Here is an 18,122-nt window from a genome sequence, read left to right on the forward strand (position 1 = left end):
CCAGTTAGTAAAGGAGAGGGAGGCGATTCGATTTGAGGAAATGAAATTCTGATGGTTCTGTTTCAAGCACTCTGGGCGTGCGGATGTGCCTAAGGCTTTTGAACAATAGGACGTATTCTCCTGTTACGCCGGCACCCTAAGAGAGCTCTTCTACACAGAGTCCTGCAAGAACACATCAGCATCCATTCTGTACATATTCATAGGACCTACTATGCACAGTTCTGGGCTAGTCACAAATTATTCTATGTATAAGAAAAGCCTCATCATTCAGTGTAGACAGAGAACAGAATAAAGCTAAGTCTCTCTAAAATTCTCTTTAAAAGACCTGGGAGACCGTCATCTAAAGAAGCATCTAAGTACATGCAGTACGTAAGACACAGGAAGTGAGCGTATTCCAAACTTGAAAGCAAAATTAAACCATGTTCCATGCCAAAGGGTCTGAACTGAGAATCACCTCCACCAGGCTGCCAGCCTTCATCTGCACTTCACCTTGATGCCTCTGCAAAGACACATGTCTTAGTCTAATTCAGACTCTTCAGTTCTATAAAAGTCACAGGACTCTCTTCTCTGCCAGGAGCTACATGCATCACATGGGGTGTGAGGCTGGTTATAGGTTTTCCCAATGCATTAGTGCCAAAGAACTGTGGTCCCTACCCCAATTCTGCTCCCTCCTTACACATTTGATTCCCCACCTTGACAAGGCGAGGAAGCGCCCAGTCCTTCCCCATTCAGGAATGAGGGAGGGGCAGAGTCTGAACCACTTGGGCCTCTGTAAAGGGACTTGATTCATCTCAGCAACGCTTTTCTGGGAGCATTTAAGAACCCAACCTCAGGAGTTAGATCACCTCTGTGTCATCCATTCTAGCCTGATTTTTCTTAATCTTCTCTGGTTCCCTGATCCCCATTTGGCTCTGTACACCTAACATCCATCTCAAGTCCCTCTGACTGTAACTCTTTTTTGACCTACTTTTCTGGTGAAGTTTTGGCCTCCCCCCATAAATATATATTCTATTTTTACTTTATTGCCCAATGCACCAAGGCTGTAGGTTAATGACATCTCCACAATCAGCCCATCTCAAAGGACTAATTAGTCTGACCCTCCTTCCATCCAGCTGCTCCAACAAGGAATGGATTCAATGAACTATTCCAAACAAAAAGCCATTCTTATGTTTAATGATGAATTACAGGTAGGACTCCCTTCAAATTCAGTGGAAATGATCACTCTCTTGAGCACTATTTAATATTATTTTGCAACTTCTGTCTAGTGTAAAAAAGTGATATACATTTGAGAATTTAAGGCATGTTATCATTTTCAGTTAGTAGATGTCAACAGTTAGAAAATACAAATGGGACTTCCCTGGTGGCACAGTGGTTAAGGCTCCGCACTCCCAATGCAGGGGGCCCGGGGTTCGATCCCTGGTCAAGGAACTGGATCCCACATGCAAGTCGCGACTAAGGGTTCGCACGCCAAAACTAAGGAGCTGGTCAGCCACAACTAAGGAGCCCGCCGGCCCCAACTAAGACCCGGCGCAACCAAATTAATTAATTAATTAATTAATTAATTTTAAAAAAAGAAAATACAAATAAATTGAGAACTGTTAAAATGAGATCTGATAATCCCACATTTGGAAATCTATCAACAAAGTGGTTGGAAACAGTAGTTATAAAAATGAGTGGTTTCACATCAAAAACATTATGCTGAAGTAAAAGAAGTCAATTGAAAGAGCATATTGTACAATTCCACTTATATGAAATAGTCAGAACAGGTAAATCCACAGCGACAGGAGTTTAGCAGTTGCCAGAGATTTGAAACAGGAGAGGAAAAGGGAGAGGGGAGAATAGGGAATGACTGCTCATGGGTACAAGCTTTCTTTGGGGGGTGATGAAACTCTTTTAAAATTAGCTTAGGGTGGTAATTCCCTATCAGTCCAGTGGTTAGGACTCGACGCTTTCACTGCCGGGGCCCAGGTTTGATCCCTGGTCAGGGAACTAAGATCCCAGAAGCCATGCGGCCAAAAAAAAAAAAATCCATTACGGTGATGGCTGCACAATTCTGTAAATATACTATAAGCCATTGAACTGTACACTTTAAATGAATGAATTTTATGCTGTGTAAATTATATCTCAATAAAGCTGCTAAAAATCAAGTTTCCATGTATATCAAAATATGAAAAAAATTATCTCATCTTCTAAAAACGTAAGATATTTAGGAATAATTTAGTTGTATGAAAAAGATATACAACCCACATAAATAAAATTATAAAACTGCACTGAGATACATGAAATAAGACATAAGTGAATCAAGAAATATTCTTGGATAGGAAGACTGATTATTGTAAATGATACAGATTTCTTCCAAAATTCATGAATAAATTTCCAAACAGTTCCATTTTAATAAAAATGCCAAGGGAGGCCGTTTTGGAATGGAAGTAAACACAATTATTTTAAAATTTATCTGGAAAAATAAGAGATCAAAGACATTTTTGAGAAAGAGAACTAATGAAAAAAGACCCAAACTTACCAGATATTAACATATTATAATGCTAAAAACATTAAATACCAAAACAGCAATGGAGAGCTATAACACTGCATAGATAATCTTATATAGCCACAAAATAGCAGAGATAACCTTGAGATAAACCTTATTGTTGGTGTATGATGAGTGTTAATTAAACAAGGAGGCCGTCAGACTGAGGTGGCTCTAATACCTTAGCAGCCTATGTAAGCAAACCCCAACCTGAACCTGTAAATGCCTCAAGGTTAAGAAATCAATACCTAAGCACAACCAGTCACAAACAGACAATGAGGCTTTTCCATAGAAGGCAAACACTTAAGCTACAGCCAATAACCTCCTTGCTTTGCTTCTGCCTTTTCTCTATAAAGTTTTTCCCCTGACTCCTGTGCTGGAGTGCTCCTAACTACTTCTGATTTAGTGCTGCCTGACTCGAATCAATTTTCGCTCAAATAAACTTAAAAAAAAAATTTTGTTCTTTTTACTCATCCCTCCCCCCTTTTACTGAAATATAATTGACATACAATATTATATTAGTTTCAGGTGTACAACATAGTGGTTCAATATTTGTGTACATTACCAAGTGATCATCACACAGTAAGTCTAAGTTACCATGTCACCATACAAAATTATTACAATTTTATTGACTATATTCCTTATTTCGTACAATACCTCCCCATGACTTATTTATTTTTGCTCAAATAAACCCTTAAAAATGTAACATGCCTCAATTTATCATTTAACATGAGGGAAACATTGTAAATCAATGAAAAAGGAAAAGATATTCAACAAATGACGCTGGGAAAATTGCTTATTAATTTGAAAGCTAGTGACAGTCTCCCAAACTTTTATTCCTCCAGTCTCTCTAAGGGATTTTTTTTTTTTTTTTGGCTGTATTGGGTCTTCATTGCAGTGTGCAGGCTTCTCATTGTGGTGGCTTCTCTTGTTGTGGCGCTCAGGCTTCAGTAGTTGTGGCACGCAGGCTCTAGAGTGCAGGCTCAGTAGTTGTGGTGTACAAGCTTAGTTGCTCCGTGGCACGTGGGATCTTCCCGGACCAGGGCTCGAACCCGTGTCCCCTGCACTGGCAGGTGGATTCTTAAGCACTGCACCACCAGGGAAGTCCTCTCTAAGGATTTTATATGCTCCTAAATCCCTCTGTGTCTGAGGGACCTAGAGTAGTGTGTTTTCTTATCTGAATCAGAGCTGATACATTTCCAAGACCACAAGAAGCTAAATAAAGTGTAATTTTTATCAAAACTTTTTCTTTTATCTGAAAATAAAGTACTATAATATCACACAAGAAATTGTTTTAATAGTTAAATAAATTTAAAACCTTGCTCCATAGCTGAAAAAGCACTTGTACCTGTATCCTGAACTGGCCTCCAGAGGGCAGCAGAGAGTCATTTACACTTAACCAAAAGTTACCTCTTAACCAAAAGTGTGTACTTTGGTTGTTTTTTCAACTCTTCTGTTCTTTCTTGTGACTAGGCCTTAACAAACTGGGCGGCCAGGATTTGGAAGGCTGTCTGAGGTCATGGATCAAAGCGATGCCAACAAGCCAAAGCAAAGATTCAAAGAATCACTTTTATATCTTTAAAATAATTCTTTAATTAGATAAACCAATGAACCACAGTTAATACACTGTTGGCTAAGCATATTTAACCAGCACATGTTTACGCAACACCGATGCATATAAAGCATTTAATCCTTTCAGGGCTTTCTATTCCTAGACATACAAAAAGTATATAGAAAGGGTGATAGTCACTTATTCTGTCATATTTTTTGAGCATTTGATACACACTAAAAGTTTATCAGTGACCCAGAAATTGTCGAAGACACAAAGGATTACAAAAGCATGTTTCAAAAAAAAAAATCATGTTATTCTGACTTACTTCGTAAACAACAAAGATTCTGGATAAATAGGCGAAATGCTTCTATAAACTGACAAAGTGAGGAATAGTTCAGCCAAAATTAAGTGAGTGCAGACATCCAGAGACTTGTGCAGGACACTGAAGCTGGCCTGTACTCCAGGGCATTGCGAAACCAGGTAAATTTGAACTTTGGTTTTCACCTCTTAACAGGGCACAGAGAAAAGGCATCACACAGGTCTTCCTCAAAGTGGTGATTCCAAATAATAGGAGACTACCCCATTAAGGTTGAGACACCAAAGGGCCATCTCTTCAGCGTGAGAAGGAACTAGAAGTAACCACCTTGAACCCTGTACCTCCTCCCATCCCAGTAAAAGTGAAATTGCCTCCTGTCTGGAAACTTGGCTCAAAGTATAGAGGTGGAGAAAAGTCTCTTCTGAGTTTTATACGCATGAGATGGCCCACATTCATACATCTGGGTGGTCTAAAATGCCTCAAGCTGAGAATTAGGTTAAAGCTGTCACAGACCCAGGAGTCTCACAGAAGCAAACAGAAATCTTCTCTACAGAGACTCACCTCTATTCCAGGCCTCAAAGAGTTTCTGCAGAAATATGAGTTCACAGTCAAAAATCATGAAACCCGAAAGTAAAGGACATATCATGAGCGACAGCCAGTACTTATTAGACCCTCAAAGATGAAAGACATGGAAATTATGAAACATGGAAGATGAATCAAGTACACCGAAATATATTTATAGAAATAACAGGACAAGTTACGGGCAAAGAGCCAGAGCCATTAAAAAATAACCAAACCAACCAAGCACAGAACTCCTAGTCATAAAAAAGGTGATAAGTGATATTTTAAAACTCAATGAAAATTGATAAAATAGTAATAAAAATATGCAGTGGGGTTTTAAAATATAGGATTAAAATATACGAGAGTAATGAGATATATATTAAGCCTTTATTCCAACACATTTTTTAGTTTAAAGGAAATAAAGGCCCCAGACAAATATTTCACTATATCTGACTCAAAAGGAATACAAACCCGAAATAGTCTCATAATCAGTAAGGAAATTGGGAGTTCAAAATATGTCAATCAATCAACTCCTCTAGGCCCAGGTGGCTTCCCTGGCTGTTCTAAATATTTAAGGAAGAAAAAGTTCTAATTTTACACAAATGCTCCTAGGAAACAAAATGCAGATAACATTTCCCAGCTCATTTTGTGAAGCTACCATAATCCTGATTCCCAAACCCAAAAAGAATAGTATAAAAAAGGAAAAGTAGGTGCTTCCCTGGTGGCGCAGTGGTTGAGAGTCCGCCTGCTGATGCAGGGGTCACGGGTTCGTGTCCCGGTCCGGGAGGATCCCACATGGCGCCAAGCGGCTGGGCCCGTGAGCCATGGCCGCTGAGCCTGCGCATCCGGAGCCTGTGCTCCGCAACGGGAGAGGCCACAACGCTGAGAGGCCCGCGTACCGCAAAAAAAGGAGAAGTATAGCTCACCACACTGATGTTCACAGGTTTAAAATATCCTAAGCAAAAGATTAACACACTAAGTTCAGGAACAAATTTTAAAAAGAAACAAACAAAAAAACACACCATGACCAAGTTGAGCTTATACAAAGAAAGTAAGGTTGATTTCACATTTTTAAAAATCAGCTAATTAATTTCACCACACTAATAGATTAAGGGGGAAAAAATCATATGGCCTCTCAATAGATGCAAAACCCCCACATTTTACAAAATTAAAATTCATTCATGATTTTTTCAGAAGTCTCTTTGCAAAAGAAATATCTACAGCAAGTATTATGTGTAATGTTGAAATACTGTATTCAGTATTGATATAAAATAAGGATGCTTGCTGTCATCACTTTTACTTAACAATTTGCTAGATGCCCCAACAGTGCAGCTGGCAGAGATGAATGAAGAAATGGTGTAAAATTGTAGGACAGCAAAACTTGCCATCCCCAAATGTGTCTCTTTGGCATGAGGATTAATTGGGCTGATTATTTTTAAGAAACAGAAAACTCAGAAAGCTTTTCTTGTTACCTCCCCCTTAGCTGCTCAAAGAATTTAGATAAAGGGCCTGTCTCCAGAATGGAGCTATCACTAGAGATATCTGTAAAGAATATGGACTAGGTGTGCTGGGAGAAACTTGGCAGGGCCTATAGATTAGGGTCCACTCTGTATCCCATTGTCTCTGCAGGACCCAGCAAACATTTGTTTACCAAACATTTGCTTTTCCATCTCTATTTCCTTCCTCCCCCTTGAGGTCCCAAACCATACCCCCAACATGCTCTTTTGTCTCTAGCAGAAGATGGTATTTAAGGTGAGGGTTTCAGCCATTTTGGCAAGTTACTCAGTTTTCCTGGGCCTCTCCCACGTGTACATGTTATTAAACTTTTGTTTTCTCTTGTTAATCTGTCTCATGTCAACTGAATTCTCAGAGCAGCCAGAAGAACCTAGAATGGTAGAAGAAAATATCTCCCCCCCACATAGATTTATTTTAAAATGTATATGGAAGAACAAAGAAAGAGCCATGAATATTTAAGCCATCCTGAAAAAAGAAAATGAGACAATTTATCCTACCAAACACCTACAATTAAGTATTAATGTAAGCAGATGGGGTAGGGGGTCCCGGGAGAAAGAGACCCAGGCATGGCTTAAGCCACTTTGTGATCTAAGCCTGGCCACAATGCTTGCCCAGTAATTAAGGATCTAAAGGGAAGTGAGGGAAATGAAGGAACAAAGGAAGAGCAGTAAAGAAACAATAGTTCAGCGAGAAAACAGAGTCCTAGTTCCTCCTCAAGGGATATACATAACCATCTGACACCTGTCTTCAGTTCTGCAGGAACTAAGGCCCCCACCCAGGTGGAGGACAGAATGATGTTGACCCTCTTGACTTCAATCAACCAAAGCCAGGACTCTGTCAACCTCTGCCCCAATTCTGTGCTGAATTCTCCTCTGCCCAAGTCCCTTTATGAATATGCATGAACCCTTAGTTTAAACGTCCCCAATTTTGCTGTTTGGGGAGACATTGCTCTGTGAGAGATCCCCAGTGTTCCCCTTACTTGCTGCAAGTAATAAGTCCTTCCTTCTCCCAGTCTTCAGCTTGGTTGTGTCTTTTGGCTCAACACCCACCAAGAGGTGAACCCAGTTTTGGGGTAACATTAATTTTAGTGGGACTTCCCACAAGGACAGATAATCTAACGAATGGAACAGAACAAAATACCCCAAATCTAACCTACACACATACATGGGAGTTCTGACATGACACATTATCTTCTGTTATTAACTTGAGAACCTGGGGGATCATTATGGGGAAAAAATTAATCCCTCCTTCACATCAATACTAAAAATCAGTCCCAGTGGATTAAAGACCTGTATGTATGTAAAAGACAATAATATAAAAATCTTAGAAGACTTTAAGATATAGCTGCATTTTTAAAACAAAACACAGAACGTGGAAACCATGAGGAAAATATAGGAGTTTGACTACATTAATGTAAAAAAACCACTTTGGTTTATTAAAGAACACTGTAAGAAGAGTAAACAGGGGACTTCCCTGGTGGCACAGTGGTTAAGAATCCGCCTGCCAATGCAGGGGACACGGGTTCAAGCCCTGGGCCGGGAAGATCCCACATGCCGCAGAGCAACTAAGCCCGTGCACCACAACTACTGAGCCCACATGCAGCAACTACTGAATCCCACGTGCTCTAGGGCCCGTGCTCTGCAAGAAGAGAAGCCACAACTACAGAAAGCCTGTGCGCAGCAACGAAGACCCAATGCAGCCAAAAAATTAAAAAATTTAAAAAAAAGAGTGAACAAAAAACCAAGAGAAGACATGTGCAACACATAAAACAAACAAAAGATGAGTATCCAAAATATGTTTTTTAAAATACTCTTATTAACCAAAAAGAAAACAAATAACACAATAAACAATGAATTTGAACAGGCATGTCACAGAACACGAAAACTGAATGGCCGATACACATTTTTTTTTTTTTTGTGGTACACGGGCCTCTCACTGTCGTGGCCTCTCCCGTTGCGGCACACAGGCTCCAGATGCTCAGGCTCAGCGGCCATGGCTCACGGGCCCAGCCTCTCCGCAGCATGTGGGATCTTCCCAGACCGGGGCACAAACCCGTGTCCCCTGCATCGGCAGGCGGACTCTCAACCAATGCGCCACCAGGGAAGCCCCAATACACATATTTCTAAAAGGGTTAACCGTATTAATAACAAGGGAAACACAAATCAGACAAAATAAAATAGTTTCATGTCCATGAGATCAACAAACATTTAAACATCTGACAATATCAAGTCTCGACGAAGAAGAGTAACAAATATTTTCATATTATGATCAGTTTGGAAGGCTCTTGGCCTTAGATAATAAATATGAAAATCCACATACTCTCCATTCCACTCTTACAAACATACTTTAAAAGCACTCTTGCACATGTGTACCTGAGACAGTACAAGAATGTTCAGAACAGAACTGTAAGAGCAAATGGCAATTTCATATGCCTCAACATAATAAAAATTGATAAGGATTACAGATATCTTCAGGGCACTTTACTATATCTGAAATCTGTGGTTAGTGGACAGAAAACTGTAAGCCTAAACACTAACACGGGATAATAAAGGGCCAGAAAAAGACACCAACACCAAGGAGTGTCATGAATTTGTATAAGAGCTTATTTGTTTCACAAACATTTAGACTGCACTTATCATGTGCCCAACACTGTTGTAAGTGCTTCACCAGCATCAGTTCATTTCATCCTCAAAACAGGCCTATGAGCTGGGTACTAATATGATCCTCATCGGACAGATGCAGAAACTGAGGCAGAGAGGGTGAGTATTTTGCCCAAGGTCACACGCAATTAAGTGGCAGAGCCAGGATTCGAAAGCAGTAGTTTGACTCCCAAGTCCTTGTATTAAAACATACACTATGCTAACTCCTAACCATGATGCTATATTGTGCTGGCAGAACCACTAGGGAAGTAATTTATCCAACAAATGCAGTTAAATCCCTTATTGATGTGAGCATAAGGATACCGTTCCAGCTATCTAGTCATTGCTGCATAACCCTGCTCCCCAAACTTAGTGGCATAAAACAACTATTTCTCATGGTCACTCACTAAGGAATTAGGACAGGAGTAGCAGGATGGCACACTCCTGCTCCTTGCCAGGACCCCAGATGGCAAGACTAAATGCCTGGGGGCTGGATGACTTGAAGGCTGGGCTCAGTTGGGCCAATGGCCCCAGTACCCACATGCAGACTCTCCAAATGGCTTGGGCTCCTAACAGCATGGCAGCTGGATTCGGAAGGCGAGAATCCAGAGAGCAAACATCCCGAGAGCATAGGATGTAGTTGCAAGGCTTCTTTTGTCCCTGCCTTCGAAGTCATGCAGCGTCACATTCTGTCTTTATGACCAAGTCACGGAGGCCCCTCAGATCCAGGGATGGGGAATTAGGCTGCACCTCTGGGTGAGGAAGAAGCAAGGTAACCTTGCGGAAGAGCAGGTGAGTGGGAGACAGTGTCAGGGTCACCTTTGGAAACACAACTTGGCCCAGAGTCACAGAGGCTGTTGACAGGGCAATAGGTTCTGGGATATTTTTAGCCACAGGTAACTGAACAGGCAATTAACAGTGGCTTAAATTCTAAGGGGGTTTTTGTCTCATGACATAAAAGGGCCAGAGGCAGGGCAAGTCCAGAGTTAGTTAGTTGCTCAGTGATGTCATGAAGGACCCCAGTGCTTTCTGTTTTTCTAGTCTGCTACCCTTAGCACATCCTAAGTATCCCACTCCTTGCTTTTAGGTTGGTTGCAGCAATTCCAAGCATCAGAAGGAGACATAATAATGTCAAACAAAGAAAAAGAGGGGTATATTTTCCCTTGAGTCTCTTTTAACTAAAAAAAAAAAAAAAGAATAGGGACTTCCCCAGCGGTCCAGTGGTTAAGACTCTGAGCTTCCACTGCAGGGGGCAGGGGTTCGATCCCTGGTAGGGGAAGTAAGATCCCACATGCTGCAAGGCACAGCCAAAAAGAAGAAGAACCTCCTTTCTAAACCTCACAGTTAACTTACTTTCAGGTCACATTGGACCTGAACTTGCCCTTGTTCATGCCATAGCTGGAAAAGAAGCTGAGAAAGGATCTAGCATTTTGGCTTCATAGTAAGAAGTGCTTCTGCTAATAAAAAAAGGAAGGGGAAGAATGACAGTGGAACCACCAGTATCTGCCACAAGTTCAGGCAACCTCCATTCACTTAGCAATTTTTAGCTGATTGCTAATTGTGTACCAGGCACAGCACTAAGAGGCAGGGCATGGCGGTGCGCAAGACAAGCGTCCCTACCCTTGTAAGGCTTACAGTCCAGCACAAAACAGAGACACGTAACAAGCAATCACATAATTAAATCAAAGGTGTTCAGTACCATGAAAAAGAGGTATGCAATCAAAGCACGATTTGCTGTAAAGAAAGCAATATTGCTTTATGGAAATATACTGCAATGAAAGACAAGATTATAGTTATAAATACTAAAAGAATCACAAGGTCCTCGCTAAGATGAAAAAATAATGACTGGAAATGATCAAGAGAAGGAAGCATGGTGTCTGGAAGATAGATCGCGTCCCCATCATTAGAAAAGTTACTCCATTGAGGATCTGAGACTGTTCCCTGGGATTTACTACAGACCTGAAGAAGCTTCTCTTGAGACTCCCTGACCTCCTTCTATGGAACCGCATGCTCACCAAACAAACTCTGGAATACTGCATCGCTTGCCCAGGTGGACTAGATACCAGACTGGAATTTTTCAGTTTCTGAAAAGTTCTATCTGTCACCATAAAGTGTTATTTTGGTCAGTTTAAAGTAAGCATGAACAATCTTAGACCTTCAAAGCTATAATCGCTGACTGGGAACCCATGGCGAGCCCCACCCTGGGCACTCACAAGATATCAAGCCGGTTTCACCCACAATGGCACTCAAAACTCACCTGGTACATTCCTTTGATAGTAGCTATGGCATCGGCCAGCTGCTGATTGTAGCATTTTCTTAAGGTATCCTCATTCTGCAAATGAAAAATAAATACAACAAGCACCACAATGGATTTCCAAATGCAACTCTCACACCTACAAGGGAGGGGCTCAGTATAAAACCATCATTCAAATCATATGCTCTCTCAAAAACTTCACTTTATAATGATTTCCCCTATGTTTACAGCTAATACAACACATTCCATTTTCACTTACACTGAACCAAAAGCAACAGAGAGCTCATATGGATAAAATAAATAGATGATGTGAACGTTTTCTCTCATCTTCCATATCATAGTCTTTCTAATGTCTTAGAACTGCTTATAAAATAGTGAAATCGGGGGATGGGATAAGTTGGGAGATTGGGATTGACATATATACACTACTATGTATAAAATAGATAACTAATGAGAACCTAATGTATAGCACAGGGAACTCTACTCAGTGCTCTGTGGTGACCTAAATGGGAAGGAACTCTTTAAGAGTGGATATATGTATACGTATAACTGATTCACTTTGCTGCACAGCAGAAACTAATACAACATTATAAAGCAACTATACTCCAATAAAAATTAATTAAAAATAAAATAAAATAGTGAAATCTATTTGGAGTTCACATCCTCTTCTGGTCCTGGTATTTTTGGATGAATTATGCTCATGGAAAGAAATCTAGGGCCACTAATCCACAAACTAGAGTCACTTTCTGATTAATCAAATTATTTGATCCTATCTGTTATGGATAACAATGAAAGATAGTACATTAAAAAAATACTCTTGTATGGAATCTAAAAAAAAGAAAAAGAGTTCTGAAGAACCTAGGGGCTGGACAGGAATAAAGACGCAGATGTAGAGAATGGACTTGAGGACACAGGGGAAGGGTAAGCTGGGACGAAGGGAGAGAGTGGCATGGACATGTATACACTACCAAACGTAAAATAGATAGCTAGTGGGAAGGAGCCGCATAGCACAGGGAGATCAGCTCGGTGCTTTGTGACCACCTAGAGGGGTGGGATAGAGAGGGTGGGAAGGAGACACAAGACGGAGGAGATATGGAGATATATGTATATGTATAGCTGATTCACTGTTATACAGCAGAAACTAACACAACATTGTAAAGCAATTATACTCCAATAAAGATGTTAAAAAATACTCTTGATTCTGATATGAATTTTGATTCTAGCATGGAGTGTAAACCACCAATGGGCTTTAGAGTCAGGCAGAATTGGATTTCAATGTTACTGTGCCACTTACTATCTGTCTGACTTTAAGCAAGTGACTTAACCTTGGTGGCTCAGTTTCCTTATCTGCAGAGCAGGGATGAGAGGATTTCCACTTAGGGATTGTTGAGGGATTTAAAGAGGAAATGCATTAAAAGGTACTTTGAATGGTGGGGTCAACAACACGTGGGTGTTTTGTTTTATAACAGAAAAATAACACTGATGCCTGTTCTTAATGACAGATAAATATGCTAACCTGATCAAAGATTTTAGGAAATTCCTCAGAGCAGCAGAGTTTTCATGTCTTTGGCTCCTACGGAGCCATTAAAACACAAGTCATATAAAACTGTAGTTAAGGGCTGAAATTCAAGCATTAAACTCTCTGGTCTGGAACCTAAACCCTGATGGTTTTTTAAATGGTGACCTTGAGCAAGTGAATTAACCTTTCTGTGCCTTGGTTTCCTCATCTGTAAAAGGGGTATAATAATTGTACCTACTTTGTACCTAGGTTAGTCATGAGCCTTAAATGAGTTCATACACAGGGTACTCACAAAAGTTTCTGCACATAGTAAAGCTATAGGTACCATACAGCTTTATGTAGTCATCACATACAAATTAAATTGCCCTCATAAGTTGCTAAGCTAAAAACTGTAGTATCTACACATCTAAACATAAAATTAATCCACATACGAAACAGAGGAAATGAGAGAACTTCTACCTGTTGGTAACGTTTTTCGATTGTCAGGATCCTGTCATGTAGAGAAGTGAAAAGTCTGCAAGATTCCTCTCTAAGACGGTCCTCAAACTTCAGTGGAATCAATTGTTTGAGGAACCCAAAATCCACCTGAAGAGATTTAATAATCTAAAAATGGAAAAACATACGTTATTGTAGAGAGTTAAGGGCCCTCTGTGTAAAGATTCTAGCACCTGGCCTGGTCTGGACAGATCACTTGGGCACCTGGTCAGGGGCTTGTCCTGAATTGAAGATTACCTCTCCAAAGTCATGTACACTGGGGGTTCCAGTTAATCTGCTAAACTAATACATGCTGATGGACGAAGGGAGAGGAGGTTCCCAGCAGTTTCCTCCCATACAGAGTAAGTTATCCTTTGCCATGAATCAAAAAACGTTTGAAAAAATAATTTTCAATATGTGATTTTCAGATCAGGAAAAATGGGCAAGAATCAACATTTGTTGTGAATTTACTAGCCAAGTACTTAAATATATAACCAATGTGTTGACTAAGAACTGGTTGGTATCATCCAAACTCAATGTATTTTTGTCTCCCACTGTCTATTTAAAATGTATTCACTAGGACTTCCCTGGTGGTCCAATGGTTAAGAATCCGCCTTACAATGCAGGTGACGTGAGTTCCATCCCTGGTCGGGGAACTAAGGTCCCACATGCCACGGGGCAGCTAGGCCCGTGCACCACAACTACAGAACCCATGCACTCTGGAGCCCGAGCCACAACTAGAGAGAAGCCCACACACCGCAACTAAGACCCAATGCAGCCCAAAATAAATAAACATTTAATTCAAAAAATAAAATAAAAAATAAAATGTATTCACTAGGTAATCTTCCCTCGCCCTGAATGGAAACTGTAAGCAATTCCTACTCATTCTTGGGAACAGAAAGTCCCATCACCACTCAAAACACAGCCCGAAAGTAGCATTTAGAATGTGACACTTCCAACTTCATTCATAGCTAAGGCTGCTCCCTGCACTCCAGGCCAAGGGCAGTAGCTGGCACCTGCACATCTTTAAGGAAAAGAGTGGGATTCACTCTTGAGCTCTCTCCCCTCTTACCTCCTCCCCACACACCCCAGCTGCTTCTCCACCACAGACAAGGCAGAAGGGATAAAGGGACACGGCTGTTCCTACCTGGCGGGGGGCTTCACCCTGGTCTGGTAGGACAGGAGAACGACCCTTCTTCCCTCGGGCACCAACACAGCTTCTCTAGAGGTTCCCGCTGCAGGTACCCTCTCTCCTGTGGATGCACAGGGACAAGCAGCTGCTTCTCTACTCCAGGTGGTCACTGCTACTCCGCCCTCGGGCCCTATGAATCTGGAGTTTTACCCTTTCTTCTCCCTTCTGTTGGGGGCCCTCTGTCCTTCTCAATCCGTCAACTGGAGAGGACCCAGAATGGCCCCAAGCTGGCGCTCTCTCTCTTCTTCTCAGAGGCCACATGTGGTCCACAAGAAACAATCACACAACCCTCACCCCGGCAACTCTGGCAGTGCAGACTGATCCCAGCTCAGCCGCTCCCCCTTCTTGCCCCAGCCCACGTTAGCTTCCTTGCACATGAATCGGCGCCGGTCCTCTGAGTCTTCCAATAGCAGCAAACACATTTCAAGTTCCACAGAAGCCTGCCTTACCGGCTTTGAGCTGAGGAAGAGCCCTTCCGCTACCCCTCCCCCAGAAAGAGCACGGCAACAGTGTTTCCTAAAGAAATTGCTTCGGCAATTTTTCCCCTTCACCTCCTGATCCCCGTTTTTATTATCCTTGGTCTGATTAAAGAGCTAAGAGTCATTGATCTGATGTGTAACATTCTCTTCGTAAATTCTGCAAATGGGATCTTACACTCACTTTGGAATTTGATACCTGGCTACTAGCACCCTGGGAAGAAGCTCGGTTTTAGCATCCTGATACTATGTGGGAGGTTTTATTTTGCAGTTGAGGATATCAAGACTTTGAGAGGTTAAGTGACTAACTAGTCCAACATTACGTGGCCGGTAAGCGGAAGGTCCAGATTTGAACAGAGTAGTGACTGACTCAGACTCCTTCTTTATACCATGTTGTCAACTTATGAAGGTTACTATTTTGAGAAATACGAAAAAAAATTCTAGAGCAAGTGAAAGCTTAAAGAATTCCTTAAATTCCAGGGACAAGATGAAATGACTTTGCCTTTAGGAGATCCAGCCCCATATGGACGGCTTGTTCTGAAGAAGGGAGGGACAGGAATCCTGGTATGGTCAAAAAAACTTCTACTGGCCCAAGACTCCCATGGATCAGTTTACAAGAGACATACCTAAGACACAATGACACAGAACTGAGGTCAGTGTAGAAATAAGAAAGTTTTACCAGGCAAACAATGTCCCGAAGAATGTTAATATAGGTATATTAATATTGAACAAAATGGACAATATGTGTATGTGCATATATGTATATATACGCACATGTACATGTGTGTGTGAATATATATACATATATGTATATACACACACTCAACAAATACAGGTTATTTTTAATTTCTCATTTCCATGGCACAATAATGAAGACTGACCTCACACAAAGCCTCAGGACAGGTCGCAACATAGACCAAATAATTCATCTCACAAAGACTGTCCGCTGACAACAAAGCACTGAAGTTAAAACTCAGCAACGTAACAGTAACTAAAGAGCACACGTGGAGATCTAACCAACTTCTTATTAAACAATGGGCCAACAAAATAAATGGGAAATTGGAGCACTTGAATCTAAATACTAATAAAAAAACTACATCTCAAAATTTGTGGGATGACGTTAAAGAAGTAATTAGTAGGACTATATTGCCTTAAATATTGTCATTTATACTGTCTTTAAATGCTTGTGAAAGGAAAGAAGGGAGCCTCAAAATGAATGACCTGTAGGCATGGATAGCTAAGAGCCCCGTGTCCATCACACAGGTCCTTCCTTACTGAGAGAAGCATGACTTTGTCGGGGCAGTAATGTGCCTCGCCAATATACTCACTCCTTCAGAACCCTTTGCAGTTAAAGGGGTCATGTGATGTAGTTAAGGCTAACGATAAATACGCTGGGGTTTTCGATGGAAAGTTTTTGCTTTTTTAGTAGAGCTACCACCACTCCATTCCACTTCTCCCCTATTCTCCTTCCTCTGTGAAATGCAGATGGAGGCTGGAAATGGAGCAGCCATCTTGTTACTGTGAAGTCAGAAATATGATAGCAAAATCCATGCACTAATGATGGACCTGTGAAAAGATAAAATGAATCTGGTACACAGATGACATCAGGGAGCTACTGCCCTAACTTGTAACTCCAGATATTCTAACCCAAGACTTCCTGTTAAGTCAATATAGTTGCACTGTCTGTACATGGAGCTATATGACATCCCATCTAATACCCAGATCCAATTCACGGAATTAGAAAAAGAAAAACAGAGTAAACCCAAAGATAGTAGGAGGAATTAAATAATAAAGATAAGAGGGACTTCCCTGGTGGCGCAGTGGATAAGACTCCGAGCTCCCAATGCAGGGGGCCTGGGTTTGATCCCTGGCCAGGGAACTAGGTCCCAACATGCATGCCACAACTAAGAGTTTGCATGCCACAACTAAGAAGCCCACATGCTACAACTAAGCAGCTGGTGAGCTGCAGCTAAGGAGCCCGCCTGCCGCAACTAAGACCCAATGCAACCAAATAAAATAAACAAATAAATATTTTAAAAACACATAAATAAATAACTAATAAAGATAAGAAAAGACATTTATGAACTAGAAAATAAAGATATGATAGAAAGGATTAATAAATCCAGAAGTAGGGTCTCTGAAAAAAATTAATGAAATAGATAACACTGTCAGGATTCATCAAGAAAAAAGAGGAGGTATGAAGACCATATTAAGAATTTTAAAAGAAATATAACTACGGATACAATAAAGACCTAAAAACGATATGCAAAGACAATAATCAACACCATAACCAACAATTTGAATATTTTGTAGAAAAATATAACATCAAAACGACCCAAGAAGATTTAAGAAAACCTTAATATAACCATAACAAAACAACAGCAGTAAAAATAAGCACAGACTGTTTTACATGCAAGTTTACACTGAAGAAATAGATACTTCCAATCTCAAGCCAGTAATTCCAGAGAACAGACTAGGGAACACTTCCCAACTCACTTTATGACAATACTATGACTTTGCTACCAAGACTGAACAACAGCATAAGGAGAAAAGAAAATTATAGGACAACCTCACTTACGAACATAGATGGAAAACAATCCTTAGTAAATTAACAGCAAATAATGCAATGCAAAAGGAAATATTATAGTCCAGTTGGGTTCGTTCCAGGTTTACTATCAAAAACTCGAATTTCTTCACATCATCAGATAAAGGAGAAAAACCATATGACTGTATGACCATCTCAACAGATCCATGAAAAGCATTCAAATCCAGCCATTCATGATTTTTTTTAAAAAAATGTCTCTCACTAATTTGAAATAAACATCCTTAATCTGATTTAAGCATATTGCATCAGATTTTGGTTCAACTATATTAAAAAATCCAAATAACAGAAGCATAAAAGAGAGGTAGGTTTACTTCTCTTTCACTAGGTGGTGAAAATGACCAAAGATCCTTCTATCTCCTTAGTCTTCTGTATACCTCAAAATCATGGTGTAACTGGTAGCATCCCTGGTCTAGGCACTGAAGTAAAAAGAGGAGGGCAAGAAAGAAAGAGAGGAAGGAAAGAGGGACAGGATGAGGAAGAGGTAAAGTGGCA

The 18,122-nt window shown here is 40.7% G+C and overlaps 1 protein-coding gene across 1 annotated transcript in view; it reads right to left on the minus strand.

Moving 5' to 3' along the window:
* Window positions 1-16,386, minus strand: part of C1H10orf67 (chromosome 1 C10orf67 homolog) — a 91,476-nt gene extending 75,090 nt beyond the window's left edge. Inside the window, exons 1-3 of the mRNA XM_060161633.1 lie at window positions 16,354-16,386; window positions 13,343-13,486; window positions 11,368-11,442 (exon numbers count right to left, since the gene is read on the minus strand). Of these exons, the coding sequence (XP_060017616.1) occupies window positions 11,368-11,442; window positions 13,343-13,486; window positions 16,354-16,386 (252 nt within the window). The remainder of the gene's footprint in view (window positions 1-11,367; window positions 11,443-13,342; window positions 13,487-16,353) is intronic.
* Window positions 16,387-18,122: the final 1,736 nt, after the last annotated feature.

Source organism: Lagenorhynchus albirostris, chromosome 1, assembly GCF_949774975.1.
Source record: "Lagenorhynchus albirostris chromosome 1, mLagAlb1.1, whole genome shotgun sequence".
NCBI lineage: Eukaryota > Metazoa > Chordata > Mammalia > Artiodactyla > Delphinidae > Lagenorhynchus > Lagenorhynchus albirostris.